Source organism: Condylura cristata, unplaced genomic scaffold (genome assembly GCF_000260355.1).
Source record: "Condylura cristata isolate star-nosed mole 26May11 unplaced genomic scaffold, ConCri1.0 scaffold00021, whole genome shotgun sequence".
In the NCBI taxonomy this organism is placed as follows: domain Eukaryota; kingdom Metazoa; phylum Chordata; class Mammalia; order Eulipotyphla; family Talpidae; genus Condylura; species Condylura cristata.
In genome coordinates this window covers 16,719,190-16,743,004 of record NW_004567122.1, presented here as the reverse complement: position 1 = coordinate 16,743,004, position 23,815 = coordinate 16,719,190, and the positions used below count along the sequence as shown (strand labels likewise).

The following is a 23,815-nucleotide window of genomic DNA, read 5'->3' as shown; positions in this document are numbered from 1 at the left end:
CTATTGCCATCCTGGTCCACTTCATCTAGCGAGATGCCCTGTTCTTGCATAAACTGAAGAAGCCACAGAAGGATCTTTTCCTATAAACACAAAGAGGGTGGGAATTAACGGAATAGCACAGAGAGATGTCTAATAGAAAGACAGAAAAAAACAAAACTCCATCAGTGAAGGTAGGCAGCCCCGCGAGGATCTTAACCACCTCAAGAGACATATTCCCCTTCAGTCTGAACTGCCAATCCATGAATTTCTGACTGGAATCAAAGGAAGAGGAACACTCGAGAATTTTTTTTTTTAAACAGTTTATTTTTACATCATTTTGTACATCTTTTTTTTCATCTCAATTGTAATCCCCGCGGGTTTCCCATCATCAAGTCACCTGTGTGCCATCACCACACTCAGAGAATTTTAACAGAAAGAGACAATCACTGGGATGGCCTTATTTCGCTTGTTCTCTAGCTGGGGACATGGAGACCCAGAAAGTTTGAGGATGCCAAGTCACTCCGCTAGACACCTCCAAAGTTGGAACTAGAACCCAGACCTTTTGATTGCTACTTTGTTAGACTGTAGGCTTCAAGGCTATTTTTATAAAACCTTAGACTCTTGAGATAAACTAACTTCTGCTTTGAAGTTCATAATGCTTCAATCTTGCCTTCTTAATCCCATAACCCCTGCAACCACCAGACTCACAAAAAAAAAAAGGCAACATCTTAAACTGCCAGGATCCTCGTGATCTTTCTGACCAAATGTTGGTGGTGTTTTAAGGATAAAGAGTTTCTTTTTTCCACGCTGAAGGCAGCGCCCTCAAATTCCTGCACACCACCTTTCAAAGGCAAAGACAGAGAATGGTCAGCATGTTTTTGTCACATTCTGTTTGCATTTTGCCCACGGAGTGTCTTGTGGTATTTTCTTGTTATGTTTGGCCTCAGGAGAAAGCAAGGGGGATGGGATTTCACTGTTTTAAAATAGAAGAATTAAATAGAATGTTAAAAAAATATGACAGTGGTAAAAACAACAGCATGGAGTTTAGTGGATGGAATTTGACATTTAAAAAGATGATCATGGGTTTGAAATAGCCTTGAACCTCTTCTTACCCTTTAAAAGGACTTTTATCCGCTAGTTATTTGCTCGGACTGGACTTGAACTTTTATACTTTTCTAGATTAAATTTGCCTTCACCTTCTCAACATGCCAACTAATCTGCTAAAGGAATGTTGGATAAAAGCAGCCAACTTCTTTAACGTCTCACCCTTCATGTGAGGAAAAGGGCATTTGTGACATCACAGACAGACAGATCACTTGACCACACTTTCTCCACTTGGGCCCAGGGGGGAATAAGGCCCCTCAAAGAACAGGCAGACAAATGTAATCACTGCCTACAACACACCAAGAATGCACCCAGGGAAAGTGTCCGTTGCAAATACACACAGACCTTGCAGAAAGTGAAACTTTCCATAAGCTGGGAGAACCAGGCTGAGCACAGCCTGCAGGCCAGGCCTGGGAGTTGAATTTGGATAAAGAGAGGCTCATAGGCTTGATGTCTTCTTCAGAGGCAGACTTGGAGAGAGCTGGAGATATTTATCTCTGGGAGATATTTATCTCTCAGCAGATGATGTCTCCCATATATAATATAGAACTACTTGCTTTATTTTGCCTAAATAGGTAGAAGAAAACTGGATTATGGGTTTTTCCCAATATCCAAATGTATAGTATTCCTTCTTGGCATGGCTGGAAGGTTATTCTGGAGGTCTGGGAATGCTCACACTCCCCACCCCACCCCAGTATAAATTAATGGATGAGATTTTCCCACATAAGTTAAAAGCATTCTCAGACCCAGCCCCTTTACCCCCATCCCAAGTAACCCACCAAATCATGCCAATTAGGAACATTCTACATTTGGAGAGTGGGAGGAAGCTGTACCTTTATTTGGAGGCAGAAGATTGCATTGGTATCCTTAAATTCCTTTACAGATCTGGAGAAGTGAACCTGTCTCAGGATAAATGGTGTAGCCTGCTGGCTTGAATTCAATCTCTAAGGTAAGGAACCATAGAGCGAGCAGGTGGCCGTGCCTCTGCTGGTGACAAGTATGGCCCTGTCACCTCCAGTGGTTCATTCTTAAGCCCTCGGGAACTCGGGCTTGTGCCATGATGTTAAATTCTTAAATCTTAAAAACGGCAGAATGGGAATGATGTTAGGGAGCCATCCAATTCAAAGATCCTTATTTTACCAATCAGAAAACTGAACCAAAACTATCCACAACACGCCCTTCAGACGAATGCACAGAAATCTTTCAGTAGAGGGGTGGTAATCAATAGAAGCATACATTTCACCAGCCTCAGAAATCTTCCCTCCTTGCAATCTAGGGAAGACGCTAGAGACCTGGGCTTTGCACGGTCTTGATAATCTGGGAGGACAAGACAAGGTCTGTCTGGGCAGAGCTATCTTGACTAGCGAGGGCTCTCCAGCAGGTCCAGTCCACGCTGTTACCACAAGCTGACTGCTTTTGATGACATGGATAACTCTACTTATAATGATAGGTCTTGCCTAATTCAATATGCAAGACTTTGCATATTACCAAAGAACCATTGCTCTGTTCTTCGGAGCAAGACAGGTCTTTGCCCAGTGCTTCAAATTCAGTTTTATGTCCTGCAGTGGCTAAGCTACTTTAAGAAGAAGATAGGCATATGCTTGCTGGCCCCTAAGATGTTACCTGGAAACAAAAATCTCCCCTGTAACTGCTAACTCTACACCTGGTCTACCAACATCATCTAGGACTTCTGAGCTGGCTAGGGAAAGCACTGATTTTGGTGAAGGCATATGTAGCATCCACTCCAGATAAATGCTGCTTTCAGCTCTGATTCTGGAAAACGTGGTGCAGAGAATCATGGTACTAAAATTTAAACACTTACTAGACATGTGTATATATAGTAAGGAAAACAACAAACACAGTTATTTGTCCCTCTAGGGAGGCCCTGATGAATGCAAACGTATTAAATATTCAGGCAGTCGCGTCAGCTTCCCTCCCAGGCCTGCAACGCTCTCTTCTCTCTGACAGGAGATGTTAATGGAACAGGTTAATTTCTGATCTTTAGTCTCTATGCTTTCAGTGAGCAGCCAAAGTAGTTCCATGGCTGGGGAAGCCTGTCCAATTTGTATCCATTTCCTGCATCTACACACCCCTGTTCTGCCCACTCAACTTCCACTACTCATAGAAAACTACCCATAACCTGGGGATCGTCTACTCATCCCTGTTTTAGTGTTGTATTCTGTACACTCCTAAAGACAACATGATTTGTTTAAAGAGACAATTAATATGTAATTGATGAGATGCACTGCAGAGAGTCTAATGAAAATGTGATTGAAAGGCATGTCATGGGTTTAGTAACTGCCATCAATAAAGTCTACAGTGTGGGAGGCCCCTGCAAGGAAGCAGCTTTATCTATGGTTGCAGATCATCAAATCTAAGATGCCTGGTCAGTTATCAGATTCACTTCAGTTTTTGAGATGTTAAAAAAAAAAAAGAAGAAAAAGAAACAAGGGCAGTTAAATATGATGGCATTTATAGTAAGAAAAATGTAGACTTCAGAGATAGTAAAATGTGAAAAAAAGTCCATCTAGGAATTGAGTAAATGGGCTAAGGGCCATAATTCTTTGGCAAGTTACTCTTGGCTGTATGGTGAAATTAACTGAATAATGTTAATAGCAAGAAAAATGATAAGCAATAATCATAAGGACTGACATGTAGCCTGTGTTTTTACCATTGGCTGGCAAAAGGCAGTGAGATTAATCATGTGAGGAAGATTCTATGTTCTCTGCTGTCTCCATTTTAAAGATGAAGAAACAGAAATCCAGGGAAACATTTTTCTTTTTTAAATAAATGTATCCAAGGTCACTGAGCTAAAATGGTGGGGGAGAGGGTGAGGAGTTGGGGAACAAGATTTAAACACAACACAGGACTGAATGTTCTCCACGATTCTGACTTCTGAGCACTCGCTGCAGCTCATAGCCATGACCTCTGACCCCAAAAGACAGTCTCTTTGCTCTGCTCAGGTCACAAAAATCACAGTCAACTGCCATGCAGCCTGCAGGTGTGTGGTCTCCTGGGGATTATGCTTTTTCAAAGATCATTCCTCAGAGAGCCCATGGATACTCATGCTAATCAAAGATTTTTTCCATTTTGTTTTTCTCTGCAAATGCATCACTTTCAGTGCTGTTTACTTATTTCTACCCCATGATGGTGAAACAACAAAGTCAACGGAATATTTCCCCCTTTTAAAGTAAATTGTGGGAAAACAATAACACACAGTCTGTGGCAACAGCTCCCTCTCCAGCAAACCCATCACTCATGACTATTTGTGGGCATGCCTGAGTCCTTGCTTTGGTCAAAAACTGCCCCCCTTATTTGGTTTTATCCGTAACCTTTAAAATGGAGCGTGAGCACATTGTAGGCAAAAGAACTCTTGATAAACACTCAATGCAATGACAGAGGTTTATTTTGTTGGCTTCTTTAGCAGACTTCTTTTTTTTAAGATTTATTTATTTATGCCTACAGAACTGGGGTACAGGCCAGCAGTGCAGGGGCAGTGAGAGGATTCACCAGAGACAGAGTGGGGAGCAGAACAGGCCTACTGACCGAGTACACTGCTGAGGGGAGCAGCGGGTGAGTCAGGAGAGGTCTGCAGCGCCATGTGGTCACCTCCGGGGCAGGCGGGGTTCGAACTCATGCAGAAGTGGCTTTAGCTTCTTAGTTCTGTGCTTTAACCCGCTGCGCCACCATGGAGGGCCTAGACCCTTTTATTTTTAATTTATTTATTATGCAGAACTGGGGTATAGTCCTGAGGTGCAGGGGCAGTGAGACAATTCACCAGAGACAAAGTGGGGAGCAGAGCAGCAGGGGAGACAGACGACTTCTGCTGCGCCATGTGGGCCACCTCCCTGGCCGGGAATCAAACTCATGCTCAAGCACTACAGCTAGTTTCGTACTGCTGCGTTTTGGCTCCTTGCGTCGCCAGGGAGTGACCATCAGCAGTCTCTTGACCGAAAGGCACATGGAGAAGTCAGAAACAGAATGATCACAGGTCTGACCTGGCAATAACACAGCGACCACGGAGCCAGTGACGAAGCAACACAGGCTCAAGCCCACAGCTGCTGATGCGTAGAGTGTGGGTAGAAGAGCCTTGCCAAGACTGTTGGGACCTTCGTGTTCACATAGAACAGCCCAAGTCACACAAACAGAGTCTGCGTGGAGACGACTCTGCCTCAGGTGCTTTTCCCAGCAGTGTCTCTCTGGCAGGGCAGCAGAGTGGCCATCAGCGGGCCACTCCTGTCTCTTCCTGAGTCTCCTGGAGGCCAGTGCCTTCGCGCTCCTGTGGTGAGTTCTTCAGGTCCAATCAGGCAATGAAATAATTGCACCCTCTGAGACTTCATGTGTCAAGATGAGGAAAATCGATTCTTATCACCCAAAGATCTATCACTCTGGGAGACTACCGAAAACTGCTAGCTACCCTGTGGTACTCGAATCTTTCTGGTAAATTTTATAAGAAACATGACACAAATGAGGAGCCTAATGGAGCCCACTCTGTAAGACTCTATAGGAGGGCAGAGGGCAACTAAAATAAACCAAGAGAGGAATGTTCTTCTGTACTATGCTTTCCTGGGGTATTTACTGAAGAAACAAAAGCAGAACACGCTCAAGTGCCTGCTTGATGTAGAAAAACTTGCATGTGCTGAATCCATTAGAAAACTGTTCAATAACAGCCTTTCTTAGGAAAATATTAGCTTTGTAACATTTCCAAGTTCAGCATCTCTGCAGGTTATCTCTTACATACATGGCGGTGGATGCAGGTTGGCTGCACAGAGCTCTCAGTCCTAATGGGGTGCTACATTTTTCCAGTTGGGTAGGATTGCTCTCCTAAGGGCACCGTTGGCCGGCCCTGCTCGGAGCTGTACTTCAGGTCATTAAAAGTGGATTATGGTGATGGCACACGGGTGACTTGGTGATGGGAAACCCACGGGGATTACAATTGAGATGGAAAAAAAAATGTACAAAATGATGTAAAAATAAACTTTTGTAAAATAAAAAAATAATGCTTATCAGCTAGAAATAACAACGTGAAGATTGATACTAGCATGGAGCAAATGTTCGACACGGCTCTTCACATAGGTCATGGATCTCCACATTTTCTCCTAGTTGAGCGAAATAAGCCTCAGCATCACCCAAGCTTTCCTGCAAAGGCTACTTTTCTTTTGTTCTGTGCCCATAGTTTCGAAATTATCAGAAACCTGCTGTGAGAGTTGAAAAAAGAAACTGGCACATGTAAGCAACATTTCCCAAGACAAAGAATGCTGGCTTCTCCATTATTTACTTAGTGTCTCAGAACAGGGATATGGGTCTTTTCTCCTTTTCTTTGGCCAGCTCGACCAAAAGTGCAGGCAGCCTTTCCAGTGTCAGCTAAAATTCCTCATTATGCTTTAGGCAAGTAAATGAAAGCAGGGAGATGGAACAATTCTTCAGACAGTTCGAGAATCAATTAAAATTCCCTTTTAGACTGAGTATGATTGATGAAGATTAGCAGTGGCCAAATATTTTTGGCCATTTGAAAATTCTATTTTCCTCTTCGCCAATGTGAACCAGAAAAAAAAGGAGGCACATCCTTAGCAAATGTTTGCTGTTAACTATCAGTTAACTATTAAGGTTATTTTTAGCCACCAGAACTGGGGCTCAGAAGACAATACAGGGGAGATGCTAGTTTGTGTAGGTGTTTTTGACAAACTTTGAATGTTCTCCCTCCTTGTTTCATTTCCTCAATTTTGGAGACGTGGTACAAAAGTCACTTGCTTTTTACAGTCTCCTTATTTGTATAAGGAATATAAAAGCAATAGGCTATAGCAGGTTATTTTAAAGCAGAAGCCAGATAATAAGTGTATCTGGCACGGCCCCAGGCTTCGACAGGAAACCTTACACATTAATGCATATATTAACTGAACTTACCATCACACAACATAAAGTATCACCGAACACGACTCCCACAAAAAAAGGCCACAGTGACATTCCTCGTGTCTACTTTCTGAACTCAAGATTGTCATACTTGAAAAATCATAATCTCTTGTTGATGATACCACAATTTACTGCCATTGGGAAGCTTATGAAGCCAAGGGATACAGTTATATGCATGAGAAGCAATTTTCGTTGCCACAAATATATAAAATCTATTTTAATTTAGTGCTGACTTTATTATTTTTTAAAGACTGTACTGGCATCTGCTGGTGCTAAGATTTTTTTTTTTTAAGATTTATTTATTTATGCATACAGAACTGGAGTACAGGCCAGAGGTGCAGGGGAGGCGAGAGGCTTCACCAGAGACAGAGTGGAGAGCAGAACAGGCAGATAGAAGAAGTATACTGTTGAGGGGAGTAGCGGGCGGGTCAGGAGAGGTCTGCCACGCCATGTGGTCTTCTCCGGGCAGGCGGGAATCGAACTCATGCGGAAGTGGGTTTAGCTTCTCAGTGCTGTGCTTTAACCCGCTGCGCCACCAGGGAGGGCCGGTTCTTAGATTTTTAAAGGGTAATTTACTCTCATCCTTGTCTCGGGGAGGTAATGTTTTTATTTATTTATTTTTTGCTCTGTACAAGGACTGAGAGCAGTTTACATCTCACTCATTTGGAGGTTCCTAATATAGAAATTATCTGTAACTGTGATTCATCCAGTTAGCGCACTCATCCATCTTTAATGGAGAGAGATTTCCTTGATGAATCTTACTAAAGCCTTTCTTCTTAATTTTGATTTCAAGAAAAGGTACAATTTTTCCCTTTTGACAAGTTTAATGTATTTATTGTAGAAAATTTGATATTAACACAAAATGCAAAAAATAAAATAAAAACCTCTCATTTCACTGAGTGGTAATTACTATAAACATGTTTTAACAGTTTTTTCCTGCTCTTGTTACCAATTTCCCTTTCTCCAAAATCAGTACCAAATTACAGGAACACTTACGTAGAATACATTCTAATGTAATATTCTATACTGAACATTTCCCCATAAAATTACATCAGGTTGCTGTAGCGTCACTATTTACCCGGTATCTTATCATGGAGTATTTAGGTTGTTTAAAAGTGTTTTCACTTAGAAGTGCTGCTATAGATAAGACTTGCTTATAAATCTTTGAGAATATTTTTGATGATTCCTTAGGTTTTTGCACTCGAGTGGGGGTAAACTTTCATTAAAAGACATATTTTACAGCACACAAAGAGAAAGTAACTAAAATTTCTTCATACCTGGCCAAAGCAACCTGCATAATGAATAAGGCTTGGGAAATCCTTGGAGCAACTCAATTCTGCTATGGCCTCTGTTTCACTCACCATCCAGCGTACACACTCCAACTGACCGTTCTAGATTAAAAAAAAAAAAAAAGAGGAAAAAAATTAAGTTTGAAAAATACTTCATGGGTGGTAGTTTAACCAAGAGAAGAAATAACATGAATGTTGGCTTTTACATCAGGCCTAATTTACTGACAATGTAAATCTATCACCTATTACTTTTTGATTACTGAAGCACATTGTCATCCTTTAAATCAATTACTTATAACTCTCTTTACTGCGGTATAATTTACATACTAAAAATATACCTTTTCTTGTGTACAGTTATATCAATTTTGGCAAAGATGTACACTGGTAGCTACAGCTTCGATGAAGGTACAGGACATTTCCATCAACATCCAGCAACAAAATTCTCACACCCTTTACCTCATCTCTCTCACCTCTGCCTCAGGCAGCCACGGATAGAATGTGTATCACAATAGAACAGAGCATGCACTCTTTCTGATCTAGTTTCGTTCACTCAGCGTAAGCCTCTGAGTTGCATTCAAGCTAGTGCTAGCCTAAGTTCCTTTTTTTTTTTTTTTTAAAGATTTTATTTATTCATACAGAACTGGGGTACAGGCCAGAGATGTGGAGGGTGAGAGGATTCACCAGAGACAGAGCAGGGAGCATAGCAGGCAGATCTACGAGGTACATTGCTGAGGGGAGCAGCGGACGGGTCAGGAGAGGTCTGCCACGCCATGTGGTCACCTCTGGGACAGGTGGGAATCGAACTCATGCAGAAGTGGCTTAAGCTTCTTAGTGCTGTGCTTTAACCCGCTGCGCCACCAGGGAGGGCCAGCTTGTTCCTTTTTATTGCAGGCAAGTATTCCTTTGTTTGAATATACTACTGCTTATCCACTAACTCTTGGAATAATTGCCTCCCACCTTGACGTATGAAAGAAGCTGGGATTCTAAACTAAAGAAAGGGAAACTCTGGCCCTCGCTCTAAGAACTTAAAAGTCCCTGACGACATTCCCGACCATGGTCCAGCATCTCCTTTCTCTTGAGATCCCACGCTGTGGAAGCAGGAAGGAAGTTGTGGTGCGTGTCACAGCAACCTGGCTATGAAGACCCAGACTTCAGAACAGATGTAAGTCCTAATTTCACCACTTAGTTATACAACCCAAACAAGTTACTTCACTACCCTGAGACTTACTGCTTTCATATGTGAAATAGCAGGAACTGCTGTAGCTACCTCCTAAAGATAAAATGTGAAGACAAAATGAGAAGGCTAAGTATACAGACTTGTTACCTTGTATTACTAGAAGGTTCTCTTAGGTCCTCAAGCTAATTTGAAGGCAAACAGGATGTTCAGCTTTGCACAGGTGGGACCTTTGCACAGGAGAACAGAGTTCCCCTGCTATAGAACCTGGGAAGCCTTTTCTGGAAACAAGATGGAGGAAAGCATCTGCTACTCCTTCATTCACTCTGACTTGGATCATGGAATTTCAAGATGTGGGTTGCTGAGTTTTCACATACACAGCCCATTCCCTGTATTTGGGGCAGCTAGTGGGGTCAGCTATGTGAATACCTTCCAGGGACCCCCTGAGATCTATCACATTGGAACTGATCTGTGTGAACTGGTTCTGCTGGTTTCCTGGCTTGTGGCTGGGTATAAATGTTGGAGACCAGGAAAGGGGAGAGCACTGAGGGTCCCTCAGTTTTGGGTTCTTGACACTGGCTGAGTCTCTTCCTCAGTCAAACGTCGAGCAGCAATCCGTCCTATTCAGTCCTCTCTTTCTCTGGTATTTCCCCAGCTTCTTTCTGTCAAAGACCCCTGGATACTCCACTTTGCTTTGGGGTTCCCTCCCTATGGCCCGCAATTTAGGTGACCCCTTCATTCACAATTTGAGTGTGCCAAGTGTTTCCTACCAGAATTGAAAAAAACAAAAACAACACAATGTGCTTCATTTTACTCTGAATGAAGGAATCAGAACACGTTTCTTTCCAGTTATTTTGGTTAACCATTCTTAACACTCAGTGATTCCTGGAATTCCTATAGTATTTGGTGTTGGGGCCCCCTGCAAACACTCAATAAATTCTGCATGCAACTGGCTAGAATTTAAGTTCTATTTAGAGTTCAAAGTGTGTGTGGGGGGGTGGGGGGGAGATGTTCTTAAGAGGACTTCAAAGTCCTCTTTTCTCAGGTAATCTTTCCATTTGATACCTTATCTCTGACTCTGCTTCCAGTCAACCAACTCATATTATCTCAGCAACTTCTGCAAATTTGTATCCAGTTTGTTTGTCTTTATTGACAGCAGGGCTCTCAAAACTGTGTTTAATGAGATGAAACTCCGGCAGTCAGTGACTGGTGCTCAGAACAAGGTCCTAAAAGGGAAGAATGATGAGTTCTTTGGAATCTCCCCCCTTCATCAGCTGCCATGGAAATACAATGTATGGAGGAGGTAGGCGGTATGAAGACAGATTTCCAGAGAGGTGGCACTTGCAATAAATGGTTGTAACTACTGCTTGTAAATTCTAGACTAAATTGAGAAATAGAAAAGCATTTCCATTTCTCAAATCATTGCTTATGACTCTTACGGATTTGATAGGTAGTGCTCATTAAAACAAAGATGTGCGGGCCCTCCCTGGTGGCACAGCGGGTTAAAGTGCAACACTGTAAGGGAGCCACAGCCACTTTGTTGCGAGTTCGATTCCTGCCTGGGAAGTGACCACATGGCGCGGCAGACCTCTTCTGTTTCTCCTGCTGCTCCCCTCAGCAGTGTACTTCGTCCATCTGCCTGTTTTGCTCCCCACTCTGTCTCTGGTGAGGCCTCTCACTGCCCCTGAGCCTCTGGCTTATACCCCAGTTCTGTATGCACAAATAAATAAAAATTTACAACAAAAACCAAAAAACCAAAGCTGTGCACTTATGTACAAGATGTATGCATGAGTCTGTAAGCCGACTGTATGATGGCAATATTGGACTGACTGGCGGAGTTTAAAGAGTTAGTGTGGATACTGCAGGAATTTATACCAGGGTGGGCTCAAGAACTACAGAGTTTATAGACCCAACCTCCATACTCTAAAATTCTTAGTGTTCTATCGAAATAAGGCACATAAGTGAAGACAAACATATTTTTCCAACTAGGTAGTCAGGATATATTCAAATTCTACCCTGGGTCATGAGAACTGTTCTTTTCATATACTTTAGGAATATGACAGTCAAGTGTCCCACAGCGTTCACTGGCATTGGGGGAATCTTTTGCTCATCACTGACATGTGTGCACTGATGACTCATCTTCCCACAGGGAATGACACAGGACTAGATGTTCCACTGGCCGTCTTGTACCTGATAACTTACCTGTCTTATGAACCAGACCATGAGCTCCTTAAGAAAAGGGATTGTGTGGGGCCCTCGCTGGTGGCACAGCAGGTTGAAGCACAGCAGTAAGAAGCTAAAGTCTCTTCAGCATGAGTTCGAACCCTGCCCGCCCGGGAGGTTATCCACATGGCGCGGCAGACCTCTCCTGACCCGCCCGCTGCTCCCCTCAGCAGTGTACTTCGTCCATCTGCCTGTTCTGTTCCCCTCTCTGACTCTGGTGAATCCTCTCACCACCCCTGCACCTCTGGCCTGTACCCCAGTTCTGTATGCATAAATAAATAAATCTTTAAAAAAAAAAAAGAAAAGGGATTGTGTCTCATTCAAAAGTGTATTGCCAGAACCTAACACAGTACCTGGTGGACTTGGGGTGCTGAACTCAACTGTGCTGAACTTTGACTTCTCTCTCCTCACCACGGCTTTCCCAGGTGGAGGCCTTCCTTTAACATTGCATCATTCATGACTGAGGGAAAATGACACAGACGCCCCATTCCATCGAAGAATATTTTCTACGCTACCTTGGAAAGAATGCCTTACCCTTGACTACAATTAAATAAATAGAAAGCAAGTTTTTAACAGGTAAAACTCCTTGACGGTAAATAGATGAAAAATTAAAAAAAAAAAGCACATTTTCATCAAAGAGCTTAGGGACAGGACAGCAATCGCTGGCTTTTCAAATGTCCTGTGTTCTTCAGCTCATTCATTCACAACCAGCCTTAGCTAGTTGAGTTCCCTGTGTCAATTTCAACACAATTCTACTTATAAAAATGATGATTATTTAGTTTTTACAAGACATCGCTACTATGAAAACCAAAGTACAGATATGATGCTCATATACTGCCTCTCAGTTCTAGCTTCTTAATAAATATAAATGAATTACACATCTATTTGCTAAAGAGCTTAAGCTTAAATTTAATTTGACCGTGAACCTTCTAGTGGTGTGTCATGTTTTATAGCGGCACTCATGACGGTGCTGTCACTCATGACGTTTTCCTGTATCACAGCATCTATGTTTTAACTCAGTCCCAGTCAATATGATGCAAAAGGTAAACTCACATTCAGTCATGACGATCCAGACAACTCCTGCCCCTGAAGACATTTAAACTTCAGATGAGACCCCCTAAAAGCCCACTTTATTATCTGAAATAGTCCTGAGTGCTGTCATCCCTTAAAATACGCTTTTCATGGGCTCTCCCTGGTGGTGCAGTGGGTTGGAGCGCTGCACTGCGAAGCTAAACCAAGCTGTGGCTGCTTCAGTGCCAATTTGCTCTCTGCCCCTGCCACATGGCGGGGCAAACCTCTCCTGTCTCGCTCGCTGCTCCCCTCAGCAGTGTACTTCATTGATTTGCCTGTTCTGCTCCCCACTCTGTTTCTGGTGAATCTTCTCACCGCCCCTGAACCTCTGGCTATACCCCATTTCTGTATGCATACATAAATAAATCTTAAAAAAAGAAATACAACTTTCCTCATTTGTCTTGCTCATTAGATTCACATTAGGAGAGGAGTAGATCCAGACGTGGTTAAAAATCTAAATCACAGGGCCCTCCCTGGTGGCGCAGAGGGTTAAAGCACAACACTGAGAAGCTAAAGCCACTGCAGCATGAGTTCAATTCCCGCCTGCCCCGAAGGTGACCCACATGCATGGCAGACCTCTCCTGACCCACACCACTGCTCCCCTCAGCAGTGTACCTCATCAGTTGGCCTGTCCTGCTCCCCACTCTGCCTCTGGTGAATCCTCTCACCACCCCTGCATCTCTGGCCTGTTCCCCAGCTTTGTCCACATAATAAGTCTTTTTAAAAAGTCTAAATCACAGTCGCCATGAAGAGCAACAGTTCTTAAAATTGGAATACATCAGGTTCCTTCTCTTTCTCAGCTGATTTGAAGTTTACCCTCACTGCACAATAAACTGAATGCACTCTCACATCTCGAAACAGTGACGACAACAATGATTATCTTCGCTATAATGTGTTCATTTGCTGTATGCGTGGCATCCAGTCTCTCCATTTCAACACATTAGTTTTAGGAATTTTAAAAAGAAGAAGAAATCCAGCATTTAGCTGTGCAGGGCCCCACCCCCAAGTAATCACCTTGATGGCCAGGCCTGCTGGAGTCAGCTTCTCTGCATTTCGTTCACTGAGGCAGTCTTCTCCCATCAGGGAGGTGAGGTGCTGCAGACACTCTGCATGTCCTTGCGATGCAGCAACATGCAAGAGATTGTTTCTGCTTTCGTCATGAATTTTGTCCAGATTGTCAGCAGCTAGGTGTGGCTGCACAAGGAGAGTAGAAAAGTGAGGTCAATCAGGCAGAAGGAGATGCTTTGGGGGCTTTGCTCTGGACACTGGGAAGAAGAGATGAGCTTCTGGTGGCAGCGGTGGTGACCTAGTAAGGCCAAATTCCTTGCTCTAATTCTAATGTTTTCCCATGACATTTTTTGTTATGCTGCACTTTAGAACAAGAGTTCTCAAGAGTCTTATCTCCATGTGAGACATGGCAACAGGGCTGCGAGCTGGCTTTCTAAACACTACGCTCCTGTCTCTCTCTCTTCCACTCAACCACTCAGTCCAGAGGGCCAGATCTTTTATTCCCTGCTGTAGGCTTCCTGAATGAATGAGCTACTTGTTTCCACCATCTGCTTCACCTTGTACTGTGGACAACTGGCTGGGACTGTAAGCTACATGGTTAACTGTCGCTGCTACTTGCTTCCATGGGGATCTCTAGACACTTTCAGCCCAGACACATTCCTGGGGCATCTGGACGTGACGTGGCCTTTGGCTTTCTCACTGCTGTTGAAGCTTGGTCCCCTGAGTATGAACTGGCTGATGAGACTACTGGATGAATTGAGAGGGACTATCATTTGGGAACTAGGAAAACCTGGGACAGACAAAGGAGAGGAATGAGCCAAAGAGGAATGGGAGAAGTGGGAAAGACATTTTCAAGAGGAGGCAAACAGTCAGGAAAATTGTTCAATCATATCATCCTATTAAAACAATCTGCTTTGTGAGTGTAAACCAAGCACATTGTACTTATCTATGCGTGATTTTACTCTAAGTAGATTCACACTGTCAAGATGTGATGATTTTCTTGAACGAGACTTTAATTAACGTCATCGTATCAACCCAGCCTTGCTACTGTTTCATCCAAGTCTGGAAGCCAGAAAAGAACAATGCAGGCAGATGGAGTGTGATTTCTGAGTCTAAGCAGAACAGACTTTTCTTACATCATGTTACTCTGTGTCTAGGGTCTTTGGAAAAGCTTCTTCATGCTCCCTAGGCATGCAAGCTGGAGCTAACAGCCCTATGCGGGTTGGAGCACGATCAAGCTCTAGAGTAAGCGTTTCTCTGCAAATGCATTCAAACACCCTAACCCAAGACTTCTGACTAATGATCAGGATAAAACAGAAGACCCTCTGTTCAGATATCCCACAGGTCTGCCATCAGCAAGAAACTGACTTTCCCACGAATAACCAGTGAGAGCGTTGGGAACCATTTGAAAAATAGACATTTAAGATTCAAGCTGAAGAAAGTGCTGGGGTTTCTTTGATTTTGTTTTAAATACAGTGTCCATATTCCATTTGAATTGATGCAAAGTTAAAGTGAAATAATTCTCCCTCGATAGCTACTCCCTGTACCAATCTAACTTTTGATTTTAAAACTCAAAGTCACATCTCCCAGCTCAAGCCACAAGTAAAATTAAGGAAGAACAGACACAAATATACAGCACTCTGTTACTACCCTACAGAACTTATAAAACCAGAGTCTTTGCTTTATGACCAGGTACCACAAATCCGATCATACTTACCAGGAGAGAGATTTGTCCTTCCTTAACGATGTTCAAGATACTTTTGGCCTTTTTCAGAGACTCACTCCTCTCTTCTGGGCCTTGGGAGCTGGTCCAGCTCATGGCCCCCACCTGCTCTTCCACTTTGGGTTCTGCTGTGGAGGGTGGCAGCTGGAAGGCCCTGAGCTGGACATCTGGCATGGCCTTCTCTACTTTCCGGCTGTGAGCATCGTTGAAGGTCTTATTTAGGAAGTCCTTACCCTGGCTTTCGGCCTCATAGACAGAGCAGCATTTAACCACTGGAGCTAAGCTCTCACAGGCCTCACTGGAGAGCTTGGGCTGCTCGCGGATGACAGAGGACGCTTTTCTCAAGTGAGGGCTTTTCACAGGAGAGAGAACACAAAATGGCGTCATGTTGGTCGGCGAGTTTTCCATGCTTCCTGAAGAGCAGGTTTTGCCTGAGAGGCCATTGATGTTTGTGCATAAACCCAAAATTCTTTTTTCTGAAGTCACCTTGGTAAGGGAGGCAAGTTGTTGGCTGGATTTAATGTAAGGCACATCCAGAATCTCATCCATGTCCAGATCATAATGTTCCAGCTCGCCCAGCAACGTGCTAGGTTCGTTGCTCTGACTTTGGGGGCCATCCTCTCCCTCCCTGGAGCTAAGGTCCTCGGGTTGAGGGCCTGGGTCAGAATCACCCCCTTTCTGGTAGTCCGCCTTCTGGTTCTTTGGGTCATCACTTTCATTGCTTTCCAGAGTCTCTGGCTGATGTTTCAGGGGAGAAACTCGCTTGACCGGGCGGAACTTACTGTACACATCTGCAATTCCCGTGGGCTTCTGGGTGTTTGCAATGAGTGTGGAGATGCCACAATTCCAGCTGGAGCCAGAAACTGTTAAAAACAAAAAAATTAAAGAGGAAGCGATTACAATGAAGCACCGAACATACCTCGGCCACGCAGGTAACATTATCCATTGAAGTTATGCTCAACGTTAACCTGGGTGTGAGGAGTGACTTCAACAGAACATCATCGTAAAACACCTAGTTCAAACTTACCATTAGAAAAACTGATGGATAAATCAAAGTTATGGGAGACTGGCACAGAATGAGTGGAAGTGTTACTACCACTAAAAGCACAGAGCTAAAGGAACAAACACAGACAGGTAAGTGGGTCTATTCCCTGGAGAGTTACATCTCCATGACAGTATAAAATACGCACACACACACACACACACATACACACATATGCATATATATATATATATATATATATATTTAAATTTCAGTCATTTTCATGACTGCTTGATTTGAGGGAGTATAGCTTCACACCTCCAATGTGTTATACATCTATCTCATACCTGGCTGTATTTTGATACTTGTCTCTGTCCTGAAACACAGGAATGGAGGGCGGGAGCCTGTGTTAAAGGAATGTCCGGACTAATTCAGGGAAATACACGATGTGTCAACACACAGGTACACCTATCTATGTGAATGTGGGTACCCCGCCCCAAAGCTTAAGCATTCCCATATAAAGGGGGGGGCACGTTATTTAATATTGGGCAAACTAACATCAGGATCTATTGGGGGTACATTAGGTGATTCACCAGGTGGACCAGGGAAAGAACAGATGGGAATGAAGTGTGAGGGGGAGATGCCCACGGGAGAGAAGCCGGAGCTGAATACACCTCACCCCAGGCTGAACATATCCTCAGTCACTGTTGAGGCACACCTCACAGAGCTTTGGCCTACAACTCTGCCACAAAATGCAGTGAGGATCGCTAGAGAACACCCTTGTTCAAATTCAAGGCTGCCTTCCCATGCCTGGAAATTCAGGAGCAGAGGAAGTTGCAAAGGATGGGTGATCTCAGCTGATTTGTTTTTCTCCATCTGTGCCTAGAGAAAGGCTGTGGGGTGGACATCTGAGTAAGTGTCTGGCTAGAGACATCTGGAGTTCAGCAGATCCGGAAGACACATATGAGGCGCCCTGTCCACCCCTGTGAGCTGCCCATGAAAGGTCGCCCAGTCTCCTTTCAGTGAGGGCACAGGTCTCCTCTGCCATGATGACTCTGCTTCCTCTCTGGACACTCCCCTGATCAGACTGCAAGTGACCCAACACCCTGAAGAGGCACAGACCACTGATTTATGGACCTTACTTCCTTTCCACTTAGTTTCCCCGGTCTAGTCCCCTCAAAGAGGTAAGGTTTCAGGACATGCCTTCCAAGTGGGGACTCCTACCTCTCTCCCTCTTCTGAAATCACCGCAGGTAGGAGAATCTAACCCCAAAGAATAGGCATGTGTTTGTTCCTTGCTGCTAATGGAAACAAATCATGAAAAAACTTGAGGTGGGGTGTCCCCAGATCCGTGACTTCCTCCATAGTTTCTGGCTACTGTTAGTTCTTGGGGTTAAAGTGGCATATGAGTTATGAAAAGTTCCCCCAAATTAGACCCCCATGGTCATTTTTCCTTCAGTGAGGGTGTGTTCTAAAAGGATTCTGAGAGGTCCTGGCACTAAGGCAAGGACTGAAGTAAATGTTCTGAGTTCAAATCCGTACAACTGTTGGTGGGTCCATTCCACACAATGGGTAATTTGGGCATAGCCTTAGGAATTCTGGCATTTTAAAATCTAAGAGAACACTATGAGCTATGGAGAGAAGCATGGATTCTGTGAAGTAGGGAACAGGTATTATCAGGGAATGTTCCAGAAGCTGCTGCTTCTGTTTCCTGTCACTGGCTCTGGCTCTTGGTTGTACATAGTACTTGGCACAGAGAAGACAATTAACAAATTCTAGTATTTGACTTGGGATCTCATTTTGCACAACTCATTAAACCTCTTTGTAAATGTCCAATGTGCATCCTTCTGAGGGATTTACAGTTTAATTTCACAGGGGACAAAGTCTTATTAATAAACTCAGAGGAGTGATAATCACCAATAAGAAGTAGATTTTCTAAAATTATTTATGAAATGTAAATATGTAAAGGAAAAGACTAATTCCAGTTGGTCTCATATATTTAAAAGTTTTCCTACTTTTATATGTCCTTTTTCCCCTAAAAATGTAAAATTATGAAAAACTGCCTGCCAGAAGTTTCTGCCAAGCCTTTCTTGCTCCCTTTCAAGAACACATGGTTACTTACTTATTTAAAATACTAGAGTTCACAGACATAAAATTAGTAAAGGTAAATATACCTTTAATTTTATCTATTCATTTTCTGAAAACAAACTATAGTGGGAATATCTATCTATCTATCTATCTATCTATCTATCTATCTATCTATCTATCTATCTATCTATCTATCATCTATCTATCCCTTGTAATTTCTGAGACACTTACTTATTGTTAGGTGTTGATTTGCTCATATTTTGCTAATTACCATTCATTTCTTAGCAATTCTTTGGAAATGTGCATCTCAGGATGTAACAAAAAATTTAAAGCCATATAATCTAGTAAACCTGCATAATGAGTGCATTATGGCCATATATTTATGTATTGTGTAAGGTCGAGGGTTCAAAGGGCTACTCTTTTATGTTGGCTTTATTTACATGTGAAATTTTTTCCAAGTGATACAGGGAAATGGATACCATATGTTTCTCAGCTGTTTTGTTCTGACAGAAGCCGTTAAGAACACTCTATGGAAATGAATGCTGTCTGAGTCTTATGAAAACACTTTCAATATTTTCTTTTCCACAGAAGGTTCTAGAAATTGAAGAAGGGGCTTAACAGTAAGCTTGGTGTCCTTCCCCTTATCAAACCTATGACTCTTTGTTAGGCGGTGAGTAAAATCTATGCTTTTTTAGTCTGTGTGTTGACTACTAGGGAAAAAATCCTATTCATGAAAAATGGATTATTGAATGGGTTTTCATGAAAGTGCTTCAATATATTACCACAGTATTTCAATTAATGTACTATATATCATATACCTGCCTCAGAAGAAAGGTAGTTTTATATATAAAATGAAAGACACAGCTTAGTTTAGTTCTCCTAGGCTGGGCAAGTGGGTTTTTAGGAAAAGATTAGTACAATTTTCATTTCTAATTCTAAAAGTCTAGCAAAAAAATTCACCTGTAGTATTCTTCTATCTCAACACCCCAATTCATTTCTTAGAATTGTGGAAACAGTGTTCAGACTATCATGACTATGAATAAGCTAAATTTGTTTTCACAAAATCAATAATAAACACTTCCCGAGTTAAACTTAAAAACTCTGAGCATTTTATCTTATCTTTAGATCTTTACAGCTTTGTGAGAACAGAGTTTGTGTCTAATTGATCCCTGTAGCCCTCAAAGCACCCAGCAAATTGCTTTACATAAAAAGGTTGTTAATGACTTTTGAGTTGACTGGATTCATTTTTAACACCTTACACAAGTAAACATGTCTAATACACTTTAAACCTGTCTATCTGAATAGGTCACATATTTTCTAAACTGGTCACAGGTAAATGGAAATGAATTGGAGGCTGATTTATAGGCCACAATTATCTCTTCCCCTGTAGCTGACATTTGGCATGTCTCTGATCTCCAGCAAGGTATTTTTGATTGCCAGCTCACTATCCACACTTAGCTATTTATACCACAAGGATTTATGTGAGTCTGGGATGTTCATCTATTTGTGATAGGCAGCATGTTCCAGCAGGGACTCTTACCCCTCACCACTGGGCCTAGTTCTCCCCCTTCCCCACTCTCATTCCTTACCTAGAACACACGCACCAACACACACACATTCTCTCTCTTCTGTCTCCCCTAAATGTAGCCCTTGTAAACCTGATCACTTGTAAACTTGGCTACTTACGCAGTCTCTCGAGCAATCCATTGCCCAAGCACTGTTGACCTTTCTCTTTCCTGACCCCTACCTCTCATCCCTCAGGGATCAAGTCATCCTAAATTCCTCTCCAATCGGGTCCTTTTTCTTCATCTTGCTACACTGACCTGATCACCCTGGAACCCTCCCAAGGTCTCTGCAAAGTTCCTCCTGCTTCCTTTGGGTCTCTAATTCCAGCCCTGAATGATGCCTCATCAGATAGGGCTGATTTTGTCAGTTCTTAGCTCAAAAACCTCAGCTGGTCCCACACTGCCTGAAATAATGCCACTCTCACCCCTACACTGCCCTTCTCCCCCCCACCCCACACCCCAAGTCTATTGCATATGTCTGCAGAATCTGCAGTGGCATGTAAGAACCGTGCTGAACAGCCTGACTGAGGGCGACAGGCATAGATCTGTCAACTCTCCCCGGCTTCCTGATTAATTTAATGGATATCAGCTTTGGTTCTATGATGAGTTTAACTCCTTCTCAGATTGTAGTCTTCCTTGAAAATACAGAGACCAAAGGTTGTAGGAGCACTGATTTTCAGAAGCAGAATGAATCAATAGGAATGTTCTGTTCCCATTGCATTCACTTTAGGTTAATTTTTTTAAGATTTAAGATTTATTTATTTATACATACAGAACTAGGGTACAGGCCAGAGGTGTGGAAAGTGAGAGGATTCATCCGAGACAGAGTGGGAGCAGAACAGGCAGATTGACTGAAATACATTGCTGAGAGGAGCAGTGGGCGAGACAGGAGAGGTCTGCTGTGCCATGTGGGTCACCTCTCTGGCCAGGGATCGAACTCGCACTGCAATGGCTGTGGAGAGCCTCATAGTGCTGTACTTTAACTGGCTGCACCACCAGAGAGGGCCACCATTACATTCAGTTTAAAGTGCCATTCAATTTTTGCAAGTGACACTAGTTTTCCATTTACAGCACTGACATAATGTTACTCTTACAACAAAATATGATTAAAAGTGGCCCGTTTTAGAAAAATCTATGAAATAAATAATGCACATGGTATAAAGCCAAAACAAAAGTAACGGAGCAACAGGAAGGCCAATAGAAGAAGCTTTACCTCAGATACAATCGTGTTGTGGAAGCAATATTTGAATCACTAAGGTTGGGGAGCCCTGGCTTTCAGGAGAGCAGTTACATTCTTTAGGACACTAGATAGCTATTCTTTTACTCATTTGCTAGTTCATCTTCTCATCTCAGCATCCATCAGCCCTCCATCATTAATTTTCCCCTGCACCTCTAGTGCTAAATTCACCCTCTCTGTACAGCCCATGTGCTGCACTCACTAATGCCTGTTTGGGCGAGGGCCTTTCTGATGCCTTCTCTGTCTCAGATACAGCCTCACCAGTGAGATTCCTGTCAAGTATAACTTGATTGGGGTATTTGCTCTGTGTCTCCCAGGAAATAGCCATTCTTTGATTCTCACAGCTTGTTAATACTTGCCCATAGGTGAGTGCAGTATTAACAAAGTTCTGTTATAGGAGATGCAGCTGTAATCCCTTCTCTTGATAGTCTTCTATAGCAAAGGTGGGTCTTGAACCTACTTGCATGTATAATCAGCCCGCTCTCTAGCACAGCAGCGCACAGATATTGGCACTCAGGGGCTAAATCATTAAATGAATGAAGAACAGAAGGAGGAAGGGAAACAGAAAGGAAGGAGGGAAGATGAAGGAAAGAAGGAGAGAATATGAAGGAAAGAAGGAGAGAATATGAAGGAAAGAAAGAGAGAATATGTAGTTATCAAGAAGAGCCTGATCACGAGTCATTCTGGTCACATTTTGGGCATGCTGTGTTAAGGATTTCAAAGATGGTGTTAGTAAGCATAGGAATGTGTTTTGACATTTACAAGATGTTCTGGGTACTGAAATTTTTTCATATGTTCCCCATGAAAAACCGATTTCTTCATCTGCAAAATAAAGGGGTTAGACAGCATGATTGCTAAGACCTGATCCACCTCTAAGTTTCTATGACTCTATGGAAAGTGTACAAATAACAGGGCTCTTTATTCTGAGTGAAACATTAGAATTCTTCTGGATCCTTGTCTTTCAACAGATCCTCACAAATTTATAATTATGAGGCTACGCTGATTGCTGACACAGAACAACTCTTTGGCTCTCAGACTGATAAATTAGTATTTTCTTAGGAAGATAATGTAGAGTTTGCTATTGCAACGGTGGATCCAATTTGCAAGGCTGAACGTCAATGCTGACTCCCAAATTGCCTATTTATTTTACTTCCAAATATGGAGTTGCATATCCACATTGGAACACTAGACTTCATGAAGAGAAAGATAAAGGATCTGTCTTTATGATAGAATAGTGTTTTCTACTGTGTACTGTGAAAAAGCCAATGAATTCTATTTTTTTTATAAGAAACTACATGGTCAACTTTACCTATAATTGTTCAATTGTTACTAAAAATACAACCCAGGCAGCTGTTGCTCTTGCAACTTCAAAGATATACTTTCTTCGAAGGAAGGCATTTCCAAAGGGAGGACGACTAAGAAAGATTAGGACTATCAAATTTGTTTAATCTCATGCAAAATGAAACAGGTAGTGCCATCACCCCAGGTGGTGGAGAAGTGGTGATGGGTGGTTTACACCCTCTCTGACAGTAGGAAGAAGGGTGTCGTGTCTGCGTGAGTGCTATTTGCTGGATACTAGACTATAACCTGATCCATAAAGGTCAGAGTAAATTGTGGACTTGGAGAAACTGTGTTGGGCCATTCTAACTGTGTCCTAACTGTGTTGGACCTTTTGAGGGAGTGAACATGTGCAGGAAATGTGTATTTCTGGAACATTCCTATGTGGTTGCTTGCCATTCCCTTTCACTAAAGCCACAGACCCTCTATTAAGAGGAGTGTGAGATTGAAGAAGTACAGAGGATGTGATTATTATAAAAAAAAATCAGTGATTTATTAGCATATACACAGTAAAATTCAAGTGGAGAAGATTCATTGATCTGCTTCTAATCTTTGACTTTAAGTGGCTACTGATACCAAGCAGCTGTCTCTCGTGTCAGACTCGTGTCTCAGCACCCCCAGCTTTACCCAGAATGGATGAGTCCCTGCTCATATAACTCTGCACTCCAGCTGGGCCACTGCTTTGTTCTGTGGAAACCCCCAGAAATACTCACTACCTTCCTCCCTGGAGAGAAAAGACACATCTTCACCAAAGAGGCATGTTCGATCATGAAATTAGACTCAATATTTTGACAACTTTAAACCTCTGGCCTTCAAAAGTCCAGGTCACATAGAATAGTAATTGGTGCGTGTGCAAAGTACATGGTTTCAGGCTTATTCTGTCATCTAAAAAGTATGCTGACTTTTGACTTTCATGGTGATATTAGCAAACCCCCTCACCCTCCACCCCTACCACCAAATGGATTAAGTCTTGTATACACTCCAGGGCCATTTACCCGGTTTCCTTTCTTTCCCTCTCTGTACTGGAATGCAGAGAGAGATAGATCAAGGGACAGTGAGAAGGCTGTCAGGAAGAGAAGGGCAGAAAAGTGGAGAGCTAGCTCTGTGTGGTTTCTGGAAAAGTGC

General features: G+C 42.7%; 1 protein-coding gene across 1 annotated transcript in view; it reads right to left on the bottom strand.

Moving 5' to 3' along the window:
- The window catches only part of SNCAIP (synuclein, alpha interacting protein), a 69,138-nt gene that overhangs the window by 22,244 nt on the left and 23,079 nt on the right, over positions 1-23,815 (bottom strand). Inside the window, 4 exon segments of the mRNA XM_004686659.2 lie at positions 1-80; positions 8,271-8,384; positions 13,765-13,944; positions 15,476-16,344. The exon segment at positions 1-80 is cut by the window's left edge and continues 5 nt beyond it. Of these exon segments, the coding sequence (XP_004686716.1) occupies positions 1-80; positions 8,271-8,384; positions 13,765-13,944; positions 15,476-16,344 (1,243 nt within the window).